This window comes from Cavia porcellus, unplaced genomic scaffold (genome assembly GCF_034190915.1).
Source record: "Cavia porcellus strain 051 isolate PalLab524CR breed Dunkin Hartley unplaced genomic scaffold, mCavPor4.1 scaffold_7, whole genome shotgun sequence".
Taxonomy (NCBI): domain Eukaryota; kingdom Metazoa; phylum Chordata; class Mammalia; order Rodentia; family Caviidae; genus Cavia; species Cavia porcellus.
In genome coordinates, this window is record NW_026947490.1 from 23,146,099 (window position 1) to 23,163,361 (window position 17,263).

Consider the following 17,263-nt stretch of genomic DNA (forward strand, 5'->3'; position numbering starts at 1 on the left):
ATTGTATGTACCATCCTGATGGACGTGCTTTGAAATTTTGTTGTAGTTTTTCTGCTTCTTCTTCTTTTTCTTCCTCTTCTTTTTCTCCTAGAAACAAAATGGATTTGAAAAAAAGTATAATCCACAACAGCAAAACAAAACAAAACAAAATGTGTTCTGAATTTTAAAAATAAGAAAAATAGCCAAGCATGGTAGCACTGTAATCCCAGTACTTGGAAGGCTGAGGCAGGAGGATCATGACAAGGTGAAGGGAACCTGGGCTGCGTAGTAGGTTGGAGGCCAACCTGAGCTACATAGAAAGACCTTGCTATGTAGGAAGGAAGGAAGGAAGGAAGGAAGGGAGGGAGGAGAGAGGGAAGAAAAGATAGATAGGTAGATAGATAGATAGATAGATAGATAGATAGATAGATAGATTAAGCTAGGGAGACAGGAAACGTGGGAGGTGTGGGGGCTTGGGAAGCAGGCAGTGACGGGCTCCGTGTTCATCCCCAGAGCGTATTAGATATCATCAACTGCAACACGATGTCGGTGGCACAGGTCAGTGGGGCCGGGAGGGCTGTGTCCAGGGCCACTATGGCTGCCACCACCTGGGGGTCTCCATACTGAGGGTGAGGGTGTCCGAGTGAGCCCCTGGGGGATGGGGACAGCACCTTGGTGAGGAGGGCCAGGGAAACACAGGTGTCTCTTCTGCCCCACAGATGGTTCGCATTGTCCTGCCCCAGATGGTCAGCAGGTGAGAGCCGCTCACTGTCCTCACCCTGGATTCCCCAGCCCCGGCCTCCAGGCTCCACATCCCTTCCCCTCCCCATTTCCAAGTCTTCAGTCCAGGCTGACCTGGGGCTCTTCACCCTCCTGACTCAGCCTCGGGGCTGCAGGGATTATGGGCATGCGGCACCGTGCCAGGTCCCAGTGTTCGCTCTCCTCAGCCCTTTGAGAGGAGGGCTCCTGCCAAGGGAGGGACAATCACCTCGCCCTCTTCTCCTGCGGGGCAGTGACCCCTTGCAACACGGTCCTCTCCTCCAGGGGCAAAGGTGTCATCATCAACATGTCCTCCGTGGCTGGCTCTAGGAGCTCCCCTTTTTATGCCTTATACTCAGCTACTAAGGTAACAGAACCCCCAGACCCCAGATGGAGGCACATCTCACCCCGAGTCCTTCCTGGACCCTGTGTCCTGGTGGGGAGATTATGGTGGAACGTGCTGGGGGTAGGGGGTGGGGACGCGGAGTGGGGTGTCCTCCCTGGGCCTAGGCTGGGGCTCCTCGGTCCTCCTCTCCTCCTCCCGCAGGCCTTTGTGCGAATCTTCTCAGAGGCGGTGTGTGCAGAGTACTTTCCTCAGGGTGTCACCATCCAGGTGCCCACAGGGGGCGCGGAGGCTCCAAGGGCGGGGTTGGGGTAGCTGCTATGGAGGATAGGGCTGAAGAAGCAGGGTTAGAGGGATCTGGGACTCGGGGTTCAGTGGCCAATGAGAATCTGTGGGGGTTGTGGTTGTGGAGATTGTGGTCTCACCCTTGTGGGAGTGGGGCCTGGGAGGTGAGATCTCCCTATCAAGGGCGGATCTAGGCTTCAGGGGGCGTGGTCTAGCTCCCAGGAGGCGGAGTCCAGGCCTTAGGGCGGGTCTACATCTAGGCACAGAGTCTAGGTCTCAGGGTGGGGCCTGGGTCCTGGAGGCTGGGAGTAGGACAGGTCCACATCTGGCAGGAGAAAAGGTTTACGGGCCTTGGAGACCCAGCTAGACAGGGCGGGGGGTTGGCTCTCCAGACAGAGGGACAGGATTGTATCATGGACCCCCTCCCTCCTGTCCTGCAGACTGTGAGCCCCATGTTTGTCTCCACTAATATGATCAACAATGCACAGACCGGGCTGCTCGTGAAGGACGCTGACGAGTTCGCCCGCGAGGCGCTGGACACGCTGGGTCTCTCCTCCCATGTTTCGGGCTGCCTCAGGCACGCCGTGCAGGTGCCTCTAGGGCGGGTGCTCCCTGCTCAGGCGGGTGGGGAGGCGCAGGGGAGGCTGAGCTGACTCTGCCTCTCTCCTGCCCAGAGCTTCCTGCTGCCTTTTGTCCTGCCCAAGTGGTTTCTGCACAGTCGCTGGGGAGTCAAACTTCTAGATGCAGGAGACAAATCCAAGCTGTTTCCTTTCGTTAATGCCCGGACGAATTAGTGAAGATGCATCCCGAAGATCTCCCGCGGGTGTAATAGAGGCGCAGGCCGCTGGGACACCGCACACTGCGGGCGGGGGCGGCCTGGCTCAGCTCCTGCAGAAAGATCCAGTTTTCCATAGGAGCTGTGGACAGCCAGACAGCTCCTGGTGACATTTTATAATCAATAAAAGTTGTACTTGTTGCACAACTTAGTGAATGTACTGAAATCCCAAGAACTGTGCACGTTGAAGGGGTGACTCTTATGTGGCTGTCTCAATAAAAACAACTGTGGGATGGAGCCCCTCACTCTATGAAAGCATGTAGTTTCCTTCCTTCCTTCCGTCGTGCACAGCATAAACTTCAAATGAATCCACACTCCCCAGGTAAAAGGGGACAGAGAACGGCTGGAATTCAGGAGCCAGTTCTTTTCCATCTTCTGAGCTTTTGGTTTGCAATTTTTGGTTTCTGACACAGGGCTGCCTGTGGAGCCCAGGATGGCCTCTGACTCCTGCTGACCCTCCTGCTGAGCCTTTCTGAGTGCGGGGATTACAGGTGGGCACCACCATGCCCTGCTTGCTTTGCATCTTGGGAGTAGGGAAAACCTAAATATTGAAGATTTAAAGCAATCACAAAAAGAGCCACTAATAAGCATTCACAGAGCAGAGTGAGTTAGCTGCAGAGTGCACTCTCCCTGCGGGGACTTTGAAAAGCACAGGAAAGGCAGGTGGGTGAGTGATGGGGAAAGCAGGACGGTGCGGTGTTGGTGGTAGAGCCGAGGTGGCTTCTGTGAAATTTCTTTGGTTTTTCTGTAGGTTGCAATGGTTCACTATAAAGTGCTGGAGGAGCTGGTGCTGGGGCTGCACAGCTGTAATCCAGGCACTGGGAAGGCTGAGACAAGAGGGTTGCTAGATGTTTGACGTAATACTGGGTACATAGTTAGTTCAATGCCAGCCTCAACTACATAGAAAGATCCTATTTTTAAAAAAGCCTGGGGAGAAGCTAGGGGAAACCCAAAAAAATTTGCTAACATATATAAATCTACTGAAACTGCTTTAGAAATTGCTTAAGAAACAATGATTCAGTCCAGAGTGATGGTGCACACCTGCTATTCCAGCACTCTGGAAGACTGGGCACCTCAATCACTTAGCAGGACCCTGCCCCAAAATCTAAAGTAAAACAAAATTTTAAAAGGGCTGGTGGCCAGGCATGGTGGCACCCGACTGTAATCGAAGCACTTTGCATGCTGAGATGGCAGGATGACTTTGAGTTCAAGGCCATCGCGTTCCACAGAGTGAGACCTGATCTCAAAAAGACAAAAAGGAGAATTAAATAAATAAAAAGGGCGAGAATGCAGCTTCGTCTGTTCCCTCTGGGTTCAGTTCCCATTACAGAAAAGGACCACGCTGTAGCACCGAAAAAGTTAGGAGAATTTCAGACAAGATATTTACAATTTACATCACATTGAAGGTGTTTGTCTCCTTAAAATACACAGGACCTTTTTAAATAATAAAGAGAGGGGCTCCTGGGAGGATGGTGGAACAGTAAGCAGCAAAGTAAAAAGCCTCTCTGAGAGAAACAGCCCAGATGCTGGAATACAGCATTCTGGAGAAGACCAGAAGGAGAGAAATGGGTCCCTCGGCCCAGGAAGAACCTAAAGTGAGAATCGAAGCCCACACAAAGCATAAAACAAAAGAGAGAGAAAAACATAAACAGAGGCTGGTAGGAGCCAGCGCATTCACTGGAGCCGGTCCCACTGTGAGGGCAGCCTGCTGGAATCCGGAGAAGCACAGCCACAGTGAAGCAGGGCTGGCAAGACCGCAGGCCTGGCCACTGACACATGGTGGTGGAGGAGGTACCAAGGAGGTGGCGAGGTGTTAGCCTGCCCCAGCCCTGCGTATACTCCAGTAGTCACCAGCAGATTGGGGACAGCAGCAATCCCTGCGCAGCACACTTCACAGTAAGTATAACCAATACAGGAAGTGCCAGACACCCCACTACCCCTGGCTGGAAGAATCCAGGAACATCACAAGCCTAAGAAGCAAAAGGCAGTCTCTGGCCCCAACCCAAGCAGCACTGCTCCAGGAGAGATCAACAGGGTAGAGATCGGAGTCTCCCACCTGCAGTTTCAGAAGTAACAGCAACCGACACAAAGAAACAACTCCATGAAGCTATAAAATGAACTTGAAACAGAAATACTATTACAGGTTAAGGAATTTATAAGAAGCATAATGAAAGAATTGCTAAGCACCTCTAAAGAAGACACAGATGGAAGAAAACAGGCGCATAGAAAAGGAGGGTAACCTTTGATGAAGAATATAAAAATAATTTACTAATATGAAATAGATTGAAACAGATTACCAGGAAATTAAAGACTCCATTGAAAGCTGGCAAAACTGCTTGAAAGAAACTAAAGATAGACTATCAAAGCTTGAAGACAGGTTTGCAGCTTGGGATCGTGAAAAGAAAGATCTCTTAAAAAGAACAAGGAACCAAGAAGTAACAATACAAAGGCTGGAAGACCACAAGGGGATCTATAACATCAGAATAAAAAACATGAGTGAACAAGCAGGGGTAAACACAAATGAAATACAAAGGCTATTTACAGAGATAATTAAAGAAACTTTCAAGCATAGGAACAGGAAATGATATTCAGATTAATGAGGCATACAGAACTCCAGCCAGCTACAACCAACATAGATCTACACACAAGTAATCATATTACTTGATAGGTAATAATCAAGATCCCAGAAACACAACACAGGAATAGAATAGTAAAAGGTGTCAGAGAAAAGAAACAGGTCCTCTATAAAGGAAAACACATCAAAATCATGGCAGACTTCTCTACACAAACCATCAAATCAAGAAGAGCTTGGAGCGAAGTATTTCAAGCCCTGAAAGAAAATAATCTCCAACCCAGATTGATGTAAGCTGCAAAATAGTCTCTCAGAATTAATGGGGAAACAAGATGCTTCCATGACAAAGAGGAACTGGGGGAGTTCATGACCACTAAACCAACCCTACAAAAAATACTGAAGGACAGAGAGAGGGAGAGGGGGAGAGAGAGAGAGAGAGAGAGAGAGAGAGAGAGAGAGAGAGAGAGACAGACAGACAGACAGACAGACAGAGACACAGACACAAACACAGACAGAGAGACAGAGAGAGAGGGAGAGAGGGAGAGAGAGAGACAGAGAGGGAGAGAGAGAGACAGAGAGAGACAGAGACAGAGAGACAGAGAGAGAGAGACAGAGAGAGAGAGAGAGAGAGAGAGAGAGAGAGAGAGAGAGAAGCCCATGGTTTCAGGAAGAGTGGCAGAGGGGCCTCAGAAAAATAGCTGGGGAGAGGTGAGGCAGAGAAGGTTGGCCAAAATCACTAACATGGATGGGTTCCATGAATAATAAAAAGGAGCACAGGAGAGGGCGGATCAGGAGATAGAATCCATCATCATGCTCTATAGAAGAAATATAATTAATCAGAATGAGGGTTTATAGACTGAAAGTCAAATTTGAGAAAACAGTGCTCTATGTGCCAGAACCAGGAAAAAGTGAGGGTCGCTTGCCCATCAGCTGCAGATTGGCTAGAAAGCCATGACACTTTTATACAAGGGAAAATACTCACCTCTAAAGAAAGACAACCTTGGGGCTCTTGTAGGCAAATGGGTACAACTTGAGATCATGCTCAGGGGTAAAAGGTTCAGAATCACTTAGGTGAACAGTGGGGATGCCTCCCTAACTTAAAATCTAACGGGGTTAGTGGGATACGAAATGTGCAATGCACCCTGTGAATGTGAAAGGGAGGAGTTGTCTAACAAGGGAAGCCAGGGTCATTGTTAGTTTTGGATCATGTTTGAAATCCATATTGTTTTCATCTAAACTGAACTCTGTTTAGCTTGCTTTTATTCTGTCCCAGTTTGTCTACTTGTACGAGATTTGATGGCATGGACAGTTATCCCAAAGACAGCAGGATATAATATGGTAACCATTTTTGATTTCCTATGAACTTAATTTGAAGCCCTATATTGCTTCTACTGTCTTGTTTTGAATGATTTTATTTGAACCTGTTTTGTTTGATAGTATCAAGTCTGAGGGTATTGGCAACTACTCTGAAGACAATACCATTCACTATGATACCCATCCTGGTTTGACTATTATCTTCTTCTAAAGTCCTATAATGTTTCCGATGTTTTGTTCTTATTGGTTTTGCTCTGTACTGATTTGTTCAATTTTATTATGCCTGATTACATGGGCAATTCTTTGGAAGATCACAAGAGGCATTATGGTAACCATGGTCGGTCACCTTGTATTTTGTTCTTAAGTCAGGTCTATGTCCGTCTTTTGTTTTGACTGACTCTATTTTGTTTTGTCTCATTTGGTTTCATTCTCTTAAAAAATAATAAAGCGAAAGACCCAAGTCCCAATATGTTTTCAAGGCCCAAAAGAACAGATAGTTCTAGAGAAAGTCAGACAGCTGCCCTTACCCTTTATAGAAACTGCTCAGCCTCACTTGTGATGGTAACCTCCCCAGGCACGCAGTAGGGGGCACGCGTGGCGTGGCTGAGGGCCTGGACCTGATGCCCAGGACAGGAGAAGGAGAGGAAAAGGAGGAGGGGAGGGGTGAGGACCCGGATGAAGACTATCTAAGGTAGCATTGTTCACCCGTGGAATTGGCAGAGACTCCCATACTGAAGAGATAGATGCTCCAGGGCACTGCTGGGGCCACTGAGGCAGGAGAGTAGGGCAGGGCACACCCCAGGAAGAACCCCTGGAAAGTCCTAAGAACCCAGAGGACATGCACAGAACACAGGACCCAGGCCCCGCCCTCTCCTGAGCCCTGAACCTGGAGCCAATCAGAAAGCGGTTTTCTCTGTCCTCATTTGCATCTGGCTGGAGCCAGGAGAGCCTTCCACAGTATGGTTTCAATTTGGTGGCAGAACAGGCGAATTTTTGCTGGGACAAATGTCTGTGTATCTTACTTGCATGACGCAGAAGCTGATCCAGGAATTTCGGATCCCGATGAGCGATTCAGTTTGGAGCCCGCGCTGGCCGCTGTGCCCCTCTGGCCGCAGCCTCCACAGTGCTGCATTACAGGTGTGTGCGAGCACACCTAGCTTTCCCAGCGGTTCCTTTTCCACCTGCAGTAAATGTGCGCTCTTGCCACCTTTTCTGTGTGTGCTGTGCGATTCCTTTTTCAGGATACTGAGATCTGGAAGGAGGAGCACCCCTGCCCCGAACACACCCACTGTCACGTAACAGTGCACCCTCAGTGGGGAAAAACTGACAGCACAGATGCAAGCTGACAGTTTGGTTTCTGTCTTTTTCTTTTTTTGGCACCACGAACTGAACTCAGGGGCTGGCACTTGCCTTAGAGGCTCTGTGTCCCTGAGCTACAGTCCTGGAACTGTTTCGTTTTTGCAGTCCAAGAGATTTGAACCTGGAACCTTATCCACGTAGGCAGACGTTTTATCACTGAGCAATATTCTAGGATTTTTTATTCCGTCTTGAAACACTGTCAGTGTGTGGGGCATTTGCGTTTTGGTCCAGGGTTTTTCTGCAAAATTCTTGGTTCTTTGCTGGGACAACACTGTGCTGAGCCCTCTGAGTGAGCAGCAGAGTCCTCTGGTCCTGACAGGACTCACCCTCCAGTCTGCAGCGGAGAAGTCTTGCCCTCTGGCTCTTCCCTCTGAGTCTTCCCAGCGGTCCAGGAGCTGGAGCCCCTGTGTGACAGCAGGGACCTCACTGCACCCACAGGAGGAGCTGGAACATGACCGGTTCATCCCTCCAATAAGAAGGGATTGTCCTGGGTTCCCCTCAGGTTCCTGGCAGGTGCCATCCACTGTGTGAATGAAGGCCAAACTGACCACTCCTCACTGCTGGCACCTGCTTCCGTTTCCTGGTTTTCCCTGAGGAGTGCGGAGCTGGACTATGTGAACCTCTGTGTGCCTGTGAGGGGATGTGTGGGCTGAGTGGGAGTGGAGGGTGTCAGGAACAGTTCACTCTGTCTGTGCTCCACAGCCTCAGCCACAGAGGCTCAGATCTGCAGAGCCTGGGTGGGCCCTAACTTGGGGCTCCATGGACATGTTCAACTGAGCTCTGCTTTGCAAGCTTTCTTCGGAGATATCGACAGACACAATGCAGAACACACTGGCACTTTTCTCTAGTCCTGAGGGTGCCAACCTTAGTGAGAGCCAGCAGCCAGGCAGGGTCCAGAGTGCTGGCTCCTTCCAGAGGGGAACCCAGCTTTTCTATGCTGTGAAATCATTCAGGGCACAGCACCCACACCACAGGGAGTCAGACTGGGTGCAAGTCAGGGTCACCCTACTGTTCTAGACTGGAGGAAACGTCAAGGAAGGCTTCTGAGAGGACTCGGGTGGAAATGGAACCTCAGCAGCTCAGGTGCTTTCTGTGAGATTGTCCTCCCACATAATGCCCTTCTTGTCCACCAGAAGGAACCATGACACTAGAAGTCACCTGCCCAGTCTGAAAAAGTGACCAATCATTCATCTAAAGCGATGCTGATCAACCTCCTCTCAGAAATTCTTGTTTGGAGCTGAGTCACAATCCCCTGCCATGGGTCTGAGCCTGTGCTTGTCAGGAAAAGGAACTCTCCTGGTGATCAATTTTAGTCAGCCTGCCAGAGGTTCCCTATAAAGAAAGTCCCACAGACTAACACCACAAAGATTTCGCCATCCAGCCCAGGGAGAGGGTGGAAATTTCCCTTCCCTGTGCACAGCTGGCCATGCAGACTCGAAGCCTTCCCCCACCACCACTGGAGCAGCTGCAGCTCCTGATCCCATTGCTCAGTTCCTCTCAACCAGGCCATTGCCCCCTGACCCTCTGGAGCCTCTCACACCAAGTCCCAAAACAACCACCTCCACTCATCACACCTTCAAATGGCCCTTCCAGGCGGTCCTGGCATGGGGGTAACAAATCAACCATCTGCTTTACACTGTCAGCCTTCCAGCTCCATTGATCCCCTCAGCTGCAAACAGCAGGTGCCCTCATATTCCATAAAGCCCCACAGCACCATTGCTCTCCTGACCTCGACCTTCCAGACACAGCAGCTGCCTGGGGGTCACTGATGACAGGTCCTCCTGAGCCTCTTCAGCTCTGAATAGCGGTCAGGGATTTTCAGTGGTGGGTGAGCTTGGCTAAGGGCTCCAGTTCCTGATGCTGCTGCTGACCCTGACACCTGGGTAAACACTGTCTTCCCTACTTCCCCCGCATCGGGACTTTAGCACAGCAGAGGCCATGGTGCTCTAACAGAGTACCAGAAAGCCGTCCTGGTGGCGATGAGAGCAGGGGAAAAGCCCATAAGTATGTCCACAGTTACCAAACTTACTCAAAAACCAAATGACAGTCCTGCAAAAGTTGATGAGAGGCTGTGTGAAGCCTCCCGGGCTCACTCCCTGCTCAGTCCTGAGCCTCTTCAAATCAGCAGATGGTGGATTCAAGGTTTGTTTGTCACAGTGTGCTCTGACCTTAGGGGAACACTCAAAGGATCTGATGGATTTGTTGGCATGAATGGCTCTCACCTGTTCCAAAGATCAAAACAAAGAGGCAAAAAGACAATAGCTACATAATCCAGAATGACCTTTTGACTGCAATCACAGGAAAAAGTGGCACCCGAGGGGTCCAAACAAGTCCGTAACATTACTGGAACCCAATTAACAAAGCGTCACAGGGACCTTAATCCAAAACAGGCAGTCATCCTGACACAGTCACCCTAAATCAGTTCACACAATGCCAGCGACTGCCACACTGGAAAGACAAATGCCACTCCCCCTGAGAGACCAGAAGGCTGCCACCGAATCCTGCTCTGACTGCTTGAGGACAATGAATAGGAGAGACCCGGTTCTGTAAGACTGGGCCCCCAGGAGCCCATGGTCCAAATAAATATCAGGGAGAAACCAATGACTTTTATGGTAGATAACAGAGCCAAATATTCCACAGCCACAAACCTTCGCCCCCTTGACTTCTCAAGAAATCTAAGTAATGGAGACCACTGGCATTCCCACTTGGAAGAAGTCTTGCCAAAGCAGATCCTGAGTTTGGAGAGTCAAAACCTGAATTTTTATACAAACCTGAACACCCTGTCCCTTTGCTGTGAATATTGGAGACTTTAGACTGTGTACCCAAAGCATGGCCTCCCTATTTCCACGAACCTGCAGCCACTGGCTTCCTGACTAAGGAGGCAGACAGACTGACTCCTGGACAAAAGCTGAGCATTCAGATGCCACATGAGTTCCGTGAGCTTCTTCTCAACAGTCAGGGACATCGGTGGCTTTCAAACAGCTGCATCACCCAGTACCCAGGACTCCTTGTCTGAACTTCCATACTCACCTTCCAGCCAGTAAAGGCTCTAAATCCAGCCACTTATTTGCTCCCAGAGCTCAAACAACGTGACCACTATTACCCGCACTGACAGATGAGCTCTCTGCTAGCCGGCTTGGCCTTCAGATGGAGCCATTAGCAGACACTGAGTGTACATGGTTAATGACGGAAGCAGTTCTGTTAGAAATGGGCAGTGGAGGGCCGGCTTTGCTGTGTTACACTCAAGAGGTGCTCCTGCACATACCTCTTCCCTGAAAGTGGTCAGCTCGCTGGACCCAACACTGGCCACTCATAGATGCCCTGATTTGGGCAAAAGACCAAAAGGTAAATATTTACACAGATGCCTGCCATGTGTCGCCTAGACTCCATGTCCACAGGATGTTATATGAGGAGACTGAACTCCTGATTGCTGAAGGAAAACAAATCCAGAACCAGATAGCAGAGCCAAATATTCCACAGCCAGGCATGGGGGTAACAAATCAACCATCTGCTTTACATCAGCAGGGTGGCACAGCCCTGTAAGGACAGCCCTCGGGAGAGTGAGGCAGGAGGATCCTTGTGAGTTCCAGACCAGCCTACGCTATAAACTGAGTTCAAGGCCAGCAAGAACTGCATAGCTGATACTCTCAAAGACAAAGAACACAGAAAGAAAGAAAGAAAGAAAGAAAGAAAGAAAGAAAGAAAGATCAAATGCATCAACTTTTGCCTGAAATTTGGAAGCCTAACAAGGTTGACATCACTCATCATGGAGGACAGCAGAAAGTAAAAGACGCTGTCACCCTTGGCGATCATACAGCAGCTGAGGCCGCTAAACTGGCTGCCGAGGCCTCAACCTGGACAGGCAATGATTTGGTCCCAAATTTAGAAGCTTCGCATGAGACGCCACCAAAAACGGTTCTGAGCTGACAGAAAGGTCCTCTCCATTTTACTAAAGAAGAAATAAAATGGGCAAAGCAGGAAGAAGATGATGTAGACCCAAATAGCATCGGGGCCTCACCCGAGGATTCAGTGATCACTCCGCAGAGCCAGCCTACATCGGGTTAAGCATCCCAGTGACATCACTCATACAGGAAAGACTGCTGTGGTCTACATTGTGGGTCCATTGTATTGTATTCCAAAACTGACATCGATCTGTGCAGCCATTAGCCAGAGATATCAAATCTGTGCAAGGACCGAGGACTCAACAGACCATCCCTCCCCTTTCACTCCCCCAGGGTGTACTGTGCATTCTTGGGTCTCACCACCTCCCTCAGTTTTTAGATTGGGGGGCAACCTGCTACTTACCTAAGTGGTTCCTGTAGTGGTCTCCTCCTTGGCTTGATCTCCAGTTGCATTCCTTTACCTGTTAAAACCTGTCTTTCCCACCTATCTGCAGGTGCTGGTCGAGTGGCCCCTATTACTCTCTGCTTCCCTGTCACACAGAGCATTGTTTGCTCATATTTGATTTTCGGTCTGTAAACCCTTTTTCAGGTTACTTATATTTCCTATAAAAAGCATCTCGGTGGATCCTGCCTCCTGATCTACTCTGCCTGTGTTTCTCTCTCTTTCTCTCTTTTTTTCTTTTAGTGTATCAAGGCCATCTGTGTTAGACATTATAGCCAACTTTGCCTCATTTCTGTTGTGCCCTTTTTCTGCCATTAGTTGTCTGCTTTTCTTCTTCATTCTGTTTTCTGCTCCACTCATTGAGGCCTCTCTGCCACTGTTCCTGGAATCCTGGTGATTTTCTCTCTCGCTGTTTAGAATGTCCTTCAGTATTCTCTACAGGGTTGGATTGGTGGTTGCGAATTCGCCCAGTTCTTCTTTGTCTTGGAAGCATCTTGTTTCTCCATTAATTTCTACAGACAGTTTTTCAGGGTACATCAATCTGGACTGGAGGTTATTTTCTTTCAGGGCTTGGAATACTCTGCTTCAAGCTCTTCTTGACTTGATGGTTTGTGTCAAGAAGTCTGCTATTATTCTGATGGGCCTTCCTCTATAGGTTATCTGTTTCTTGTCTCTAACAGCTTTTAATATTCTGTACTTGTATTCAATTTCTGGGATCTTCATTATTATATTCCTGAGTATAGCTCTGTTTTGTTTGTAGGTGGCTGGAGCTCTATGTGCCTCATACATCTGAATAGCATTTCCTTTTCCTATCCTTGGGAAGTTTTCCTTAATTATTTCTGTAAACAACCCTTATAGTTCCTTTGTTTATACCCCTGTTTTTTCATTCACATTCTTTATTCTTAAGTTATAGATCCTCTTGTCTTCTAGCCTTTGAATTGTCACTGTCTGTTTCCTTGTTATTTTTAAGAAATTTCTCCTTTCAAGATCACACACTGCAAACCTGTCTTCACGTTTTGATAAACTACCCTTAGTTTCCTTCAAGTAGTTTTGCCAGCTTTCAATGGAGTTTTTTATTTCCTAGTAATGTCTTTGAAACTGCTTCATTTAGTCTAGGTTTTCTTTACATTCTTCATCAAACGTTTCTCTCCTTTTTTTGTGTTTCTCCATCTTCTGTCTGTGTCTTCTTGAGAGGGGCTTAGCATTTCTTTCATTAATCTACTAATATCTTGCTTTACTTGGTTAAATATTTCACCTTTGAGCTCGTCTATGAGGTCCCAAAGATATCTCTTTATGTCCACTGATGCCGTGTCTGGTATTTCATGTTTGCTGCCCTCAATCTCTTTTGTATTTATCTCTCCTGGATCAGTGTTCTCAGGGCTAAGGGCTGGGGACTTTTTCTTGTTTCTTCCTTTGTCATGTTGTTGGTTTCTTCCATACAGGTGTATAGAGGAGGTCCCAGTCCCTTTCCTTGTTGGTTACGGTTCTGCTGAAGCACACTGTCTGGGTATTTCTGCCCACTCCAGTGTGCTATTGAGGTGCAAACAGGGTCGGTGTATGCTGGCCCTTCCTCTCTGGGTCAGTCCACCCGATGAGGCCTTCATTGTGTTGGTGTGCACTGAGCATAGGGAACTGGTTTGGGACAACTTAATGGATCTCAGCCAGAGGCGAGACCCAGGCCAAGCATACCACAGCAATCTTGTGTGAGAAATGAACAACTGACTGAAGCCACTGCTGTTCAATGTTCCAGCCAGTCCTGCCCGATTCCAAAATGTCATCCCCTTGGGGCCCCTTTCCCGTGGAAGGGTCTTATTCCCAGCAGACAGCACAGGTCAATGCAGGTTTCCTGCTGGCTCTGTTCTTTGTTGGGCTCACCGAACTCCTACTTCAGTGTGACTGGGTTTCCAGGGAGTCACAGTGGCCAGAATTCGGGCAGCTTGATGAGTCACAGCAGAGTGAACTCGGGCCCTGCAACGAGAGCACCGAATCTTAGCTGCTCCAATAGTAGCCCCGGGAATGCATGTTTGACCAGTTTTTTTTACCTTTAGTTTCTTCCAGGGTTGAGAGGATCCATCTCCCTCTTTCCCGGCCTCCCCAAGATGTGTTATTTCGGCATCTGTCTGTCTGTCTCAGGGAGCCTCTGTATTCTGCTCTTATCTATCTGGCAGCTTTGCTTAACCCAGGTATTTCTTTGTTGCCAGTTTCTGCCTTACTGTTTGCAGCCACCATAAACTGGGGCGCCATCATGCCACCCTGCCTTGGAGCCAACTGAATATGGACTGAAACCTCCAAAAACTGTAAGAAATAAACCTTCCTTTTCCCAAAGTTGGGCATCAGGTATTTTGTCTCAGCAAGGACTAAAAAGTAACCAATACAGAAGGGTTACAAGTTCTCTTTCAGCAATTTGGACTAAGTGGAGCCAGTGCTAAGGCCATTTTTGCACCACACTCAGTCCGTGACACAATCTCATTTGGGACAGAACAGAGACACGGAAGTGGGTTTACGCTGTGTTTTGGTTTGTTGCCACTCTAGACAGACATGCTTATGAGTGGGACTGTATTGTCATTTCCAATTTATTCCCTCACATCTCGAGGAATAGCTGCAGTTTTCCCAGTTTGGAGTGTCAGCCTGCACTGAACGTGCATCCAAATAAAGATATATTTCCTGCTGTGAGAGGTCCCATCTGGTCTGATTAAGAATCATTATGGAACTTACACCTTCAATTTGAAGCTGGAATTCCTGGGTCCTGAGTTTTCATATATTCCGTATATTCGTAGGTGGTTTAGACACATTATCCATAGGAGGATCATTTTCACTCAGTTGTAGGCATGGCACCTGGAAACCTGAAAATTGAATTCCCCACTTTTTGTGTGGATGCCAATATTCCTCCAATCAGCTGTCAAGAGGTCACTTTGCCCCACCTCCAAACTCCGCCCCTTGTCAAACTGAATAAAAGCTCCAGGCTCTTTGCCCCGAGGGCATCTTGCACTCTCCTGCTGCCCTCTGGTGCCCTCAGTGAAGACCTTTTTCTTTTTTCCTTTCTTGCTCTTGCTTTTCTACTGCTTTGAGGGAAAACCTATCATTTTTAGGTGATGATTTAAGTTGACAAGTGAGTGGCTCCTGGGGACAACCCAGTTTGAGCTTCCCCAATCAATGAGCCTCTTCTCCTTTTTCTCTGGCCCCTGTTTTTCCTCTTTTTCTCATGTCTGCTGCCACTATTGCAAGCCTCCATCCTCTGCCGACTCTTCTCAGTTCTCACAGGTGAGCCACCTCTCGCTTCAGGGTTCTTGTCCTGTAAATTGTGGGTTCCTGTCAGGATTTCCCCTATGTCCATCAGGACGACAGTCCTAGGTGACGACTGGCGGGTGCAGGTGTTGGGGAGCTACAGAATATTTCTCTGCCTCGTAATCCTGGAAAGGGTGACAACTCCCCAAGGGATGGCCACTCTGATTTGTAGCCTCTGCCTCCCCTCTAATTCAGTCACAATGGGAAACACTCCTTCTTGCCCCCCAAAGACACATTGCTGCCAGACGGCCTGGTCACAAGGTCGATAATGCCCTCCACTGGCCCGACGAGGGCACCTTAGATTGTGCCACCGTCTGCGTCCTGAACAACTTCTGCTACCGTAATGGCAACCTGATGTGCAGGCCCTGGAGCTCCTCCCTCCATCCCCAGGCCTGTGAGGTGACCCAAGCTCTTTGGCCCACTCCACACTGCCCTCCCACAGCACGGAGCCCCTTCCTGTTCTCTGTTGCCCTCTCCTCCTTCCTTCCCCATCACCCCGTCTCTCTCCTGCTCCTCCTCCACCCACCGTCGCCATTTTCCCACCTGCCCATCGTCCCCATCTTGTGCCCCCTCCTGCTTGTTCCTATCTCTGCCCCAACCTCCTCCAAAATGTCACTCACCCCCACCTCTGCTTCCTGGCCACAAGGGAACAGGCACTGAAGACTTGGTCCATGCTCGTGTCCTTTGTGCCCTCTTTTTCCATTCCCATATCTCACAGCCCTTAGCAATCCACGTAATTACGTCAAAGAGCTCCGACTTGTGATTCATCCCTATGATTTCCTAATAGCTGTCTTTGCTGTAATAACAGGTTCTCCTTCCACAGATACAAGAGGTTTTATGCCTTCTGATATGCATTTCAAGAGATCTCTGTTAATTGACCTACAAAAGAATTCCCACTAGTCTATTTATACTTATGGATGTAAAAATGATAAACGAATCATTATAATTCAAATTGGCCAGATATATTTGAGTGCACTCTGATTGTGTCAGGTGTTTGTCTGTTAAGCTGTGTATGTTTCTATGTATAAATTACACAGATTGTCTACATGTGTTTCTTTGTCATATCTATGAACTGTTATTTTTTAATTAGAGCTCCACAATTTTTTCTCTCCAATTTTTGGATCATTAGCTCAAAATTTAAAATGGGTTATACATCTAAAAGCATGCTTCTACCTCAGTGGCCAGCTGGTCAAAATCATACCATACCTGGGAATTTAGCTCAGTGGGATAAGCACCTGCCTTGCAAGCAGGCGGTCGTGAGTTTGATTCCTGGTACCAATAAAAAGAAAGAAAGAAAAATACAAAACTGTTTACTCTCTTCAGGGATTTAAGCACTAGAATATCCAGGATCGATGGAAATAACCATTCTCAAAGGTACTTTATAGCTCAGTGGCACAAGTGCCTGCTGGGCAAATGTGAGGTAATGAATTTGATCTCTAGTATCAAAGGAAGGAAGGAAGGCAGGAAGGAAGGAGGGAAGAAAGAAAGAAAGAAAGAAAGAAAGAAAGAAAGAGTTTATTTCATGACCTAAGGTACTTGATATTCAGATAAGATAGTAACGTTAACCTTACTGCTTTATTACACTGAAATGTTATGAATAACTTCTTCTGGATGTTCAAAAACTGAGATTTGGGGACCAAAACTAAAGAGACAAATGGGGTAGGAGGACAGCCAATATTTTGGCTGCAGCCTTCTGAGGTCACTGAGGAGCCAGGATATCGGAGAACCTCAGCAGCAACATCCCATAACTCTGTGAGGACCTGGTCTTCTGGTGGAGGAGACTGCGGAACCACAAAGGAATGTGATGCGATATATACAGTGTCTCAGAGGGTCAGGCACATGGCTCTGCACAGCGCCTCCCTTCAGCACTGACTTCCGGTTTCTTCCTGCAAACCCGAGGTGCTGACGCGTAAGCTTTCACACTAGGCGGTGGTTGCTGGTTCTCTGTCCCATGAATCCCAGAAAACCATGCTCCAGCCTGGCAGGATGGAGAACAATCACGACAGGATCTTCAACTGGGTGCAAGCCTCCAGACAAGAGGCAATGATTTCCCAGAGCAGGAAACTTTGCAGCCCCAGCCTCCTAAACCCCAACTGCTGCCTCAGCTGTGCTATGCAGACTGGCCTCTCTGCACCCCATCTCTCTGCACAGTGCAGACGGGCTTCCAGGCCTCCTGCACAGCCCAGCT

The 17,263-nt window shown here is 48.4% G+C and overlaps 1 protein-coding gene across 1 annotated transcript; it reads left to right on the plus strand.

Moving 5' to 3' along the window:
* The first annotated feature begins 522 nt into the window (after nt 1-522).
* LOC111755391 (very-long-chain 3-oxoacyl-CoA reductase-B-like) lies at nt 523-2,160 on the plus strand. Its single transcript, XM_063254016.1, has 6 exons — nt 523-537; nt 699-733; nt 1,024-1,105; nt 1,286-1,351; nt 1,807-1,956; nt 2,041-2,160. The coding sequence occupies exons 1-6, from the start codon at nt 523-525 to the stop codon at nt 2,158-2,160; spliced, it is 468 nt and encodes a 155-aa protein (XP_063110086.1).
* The last annotated feature ends 15,103 nt before the right edge of the window (nt 2,161-17,263 follow it).

Bases quoted from the DNA above. Each gene is read 5' to 3' on its own strand.
- LOC111755391 (XM_063254016.1), top strand. The intron at 1,352-1,806 runs GTGCCCACAGGG...CCTGTCCTGCAG, and splicing joins CTCAGGGTGTCACCATCCAG to ACTGTGAGCCCCATGTTTGT. The intron at 1,957-2,040 runs GTGCCTCTAGGG...TCTCCTGCCCAG, and splicing joins GCCTCAGGCACGCCGTGCAG to AGCTTCCTGCTGCCTTTTGT.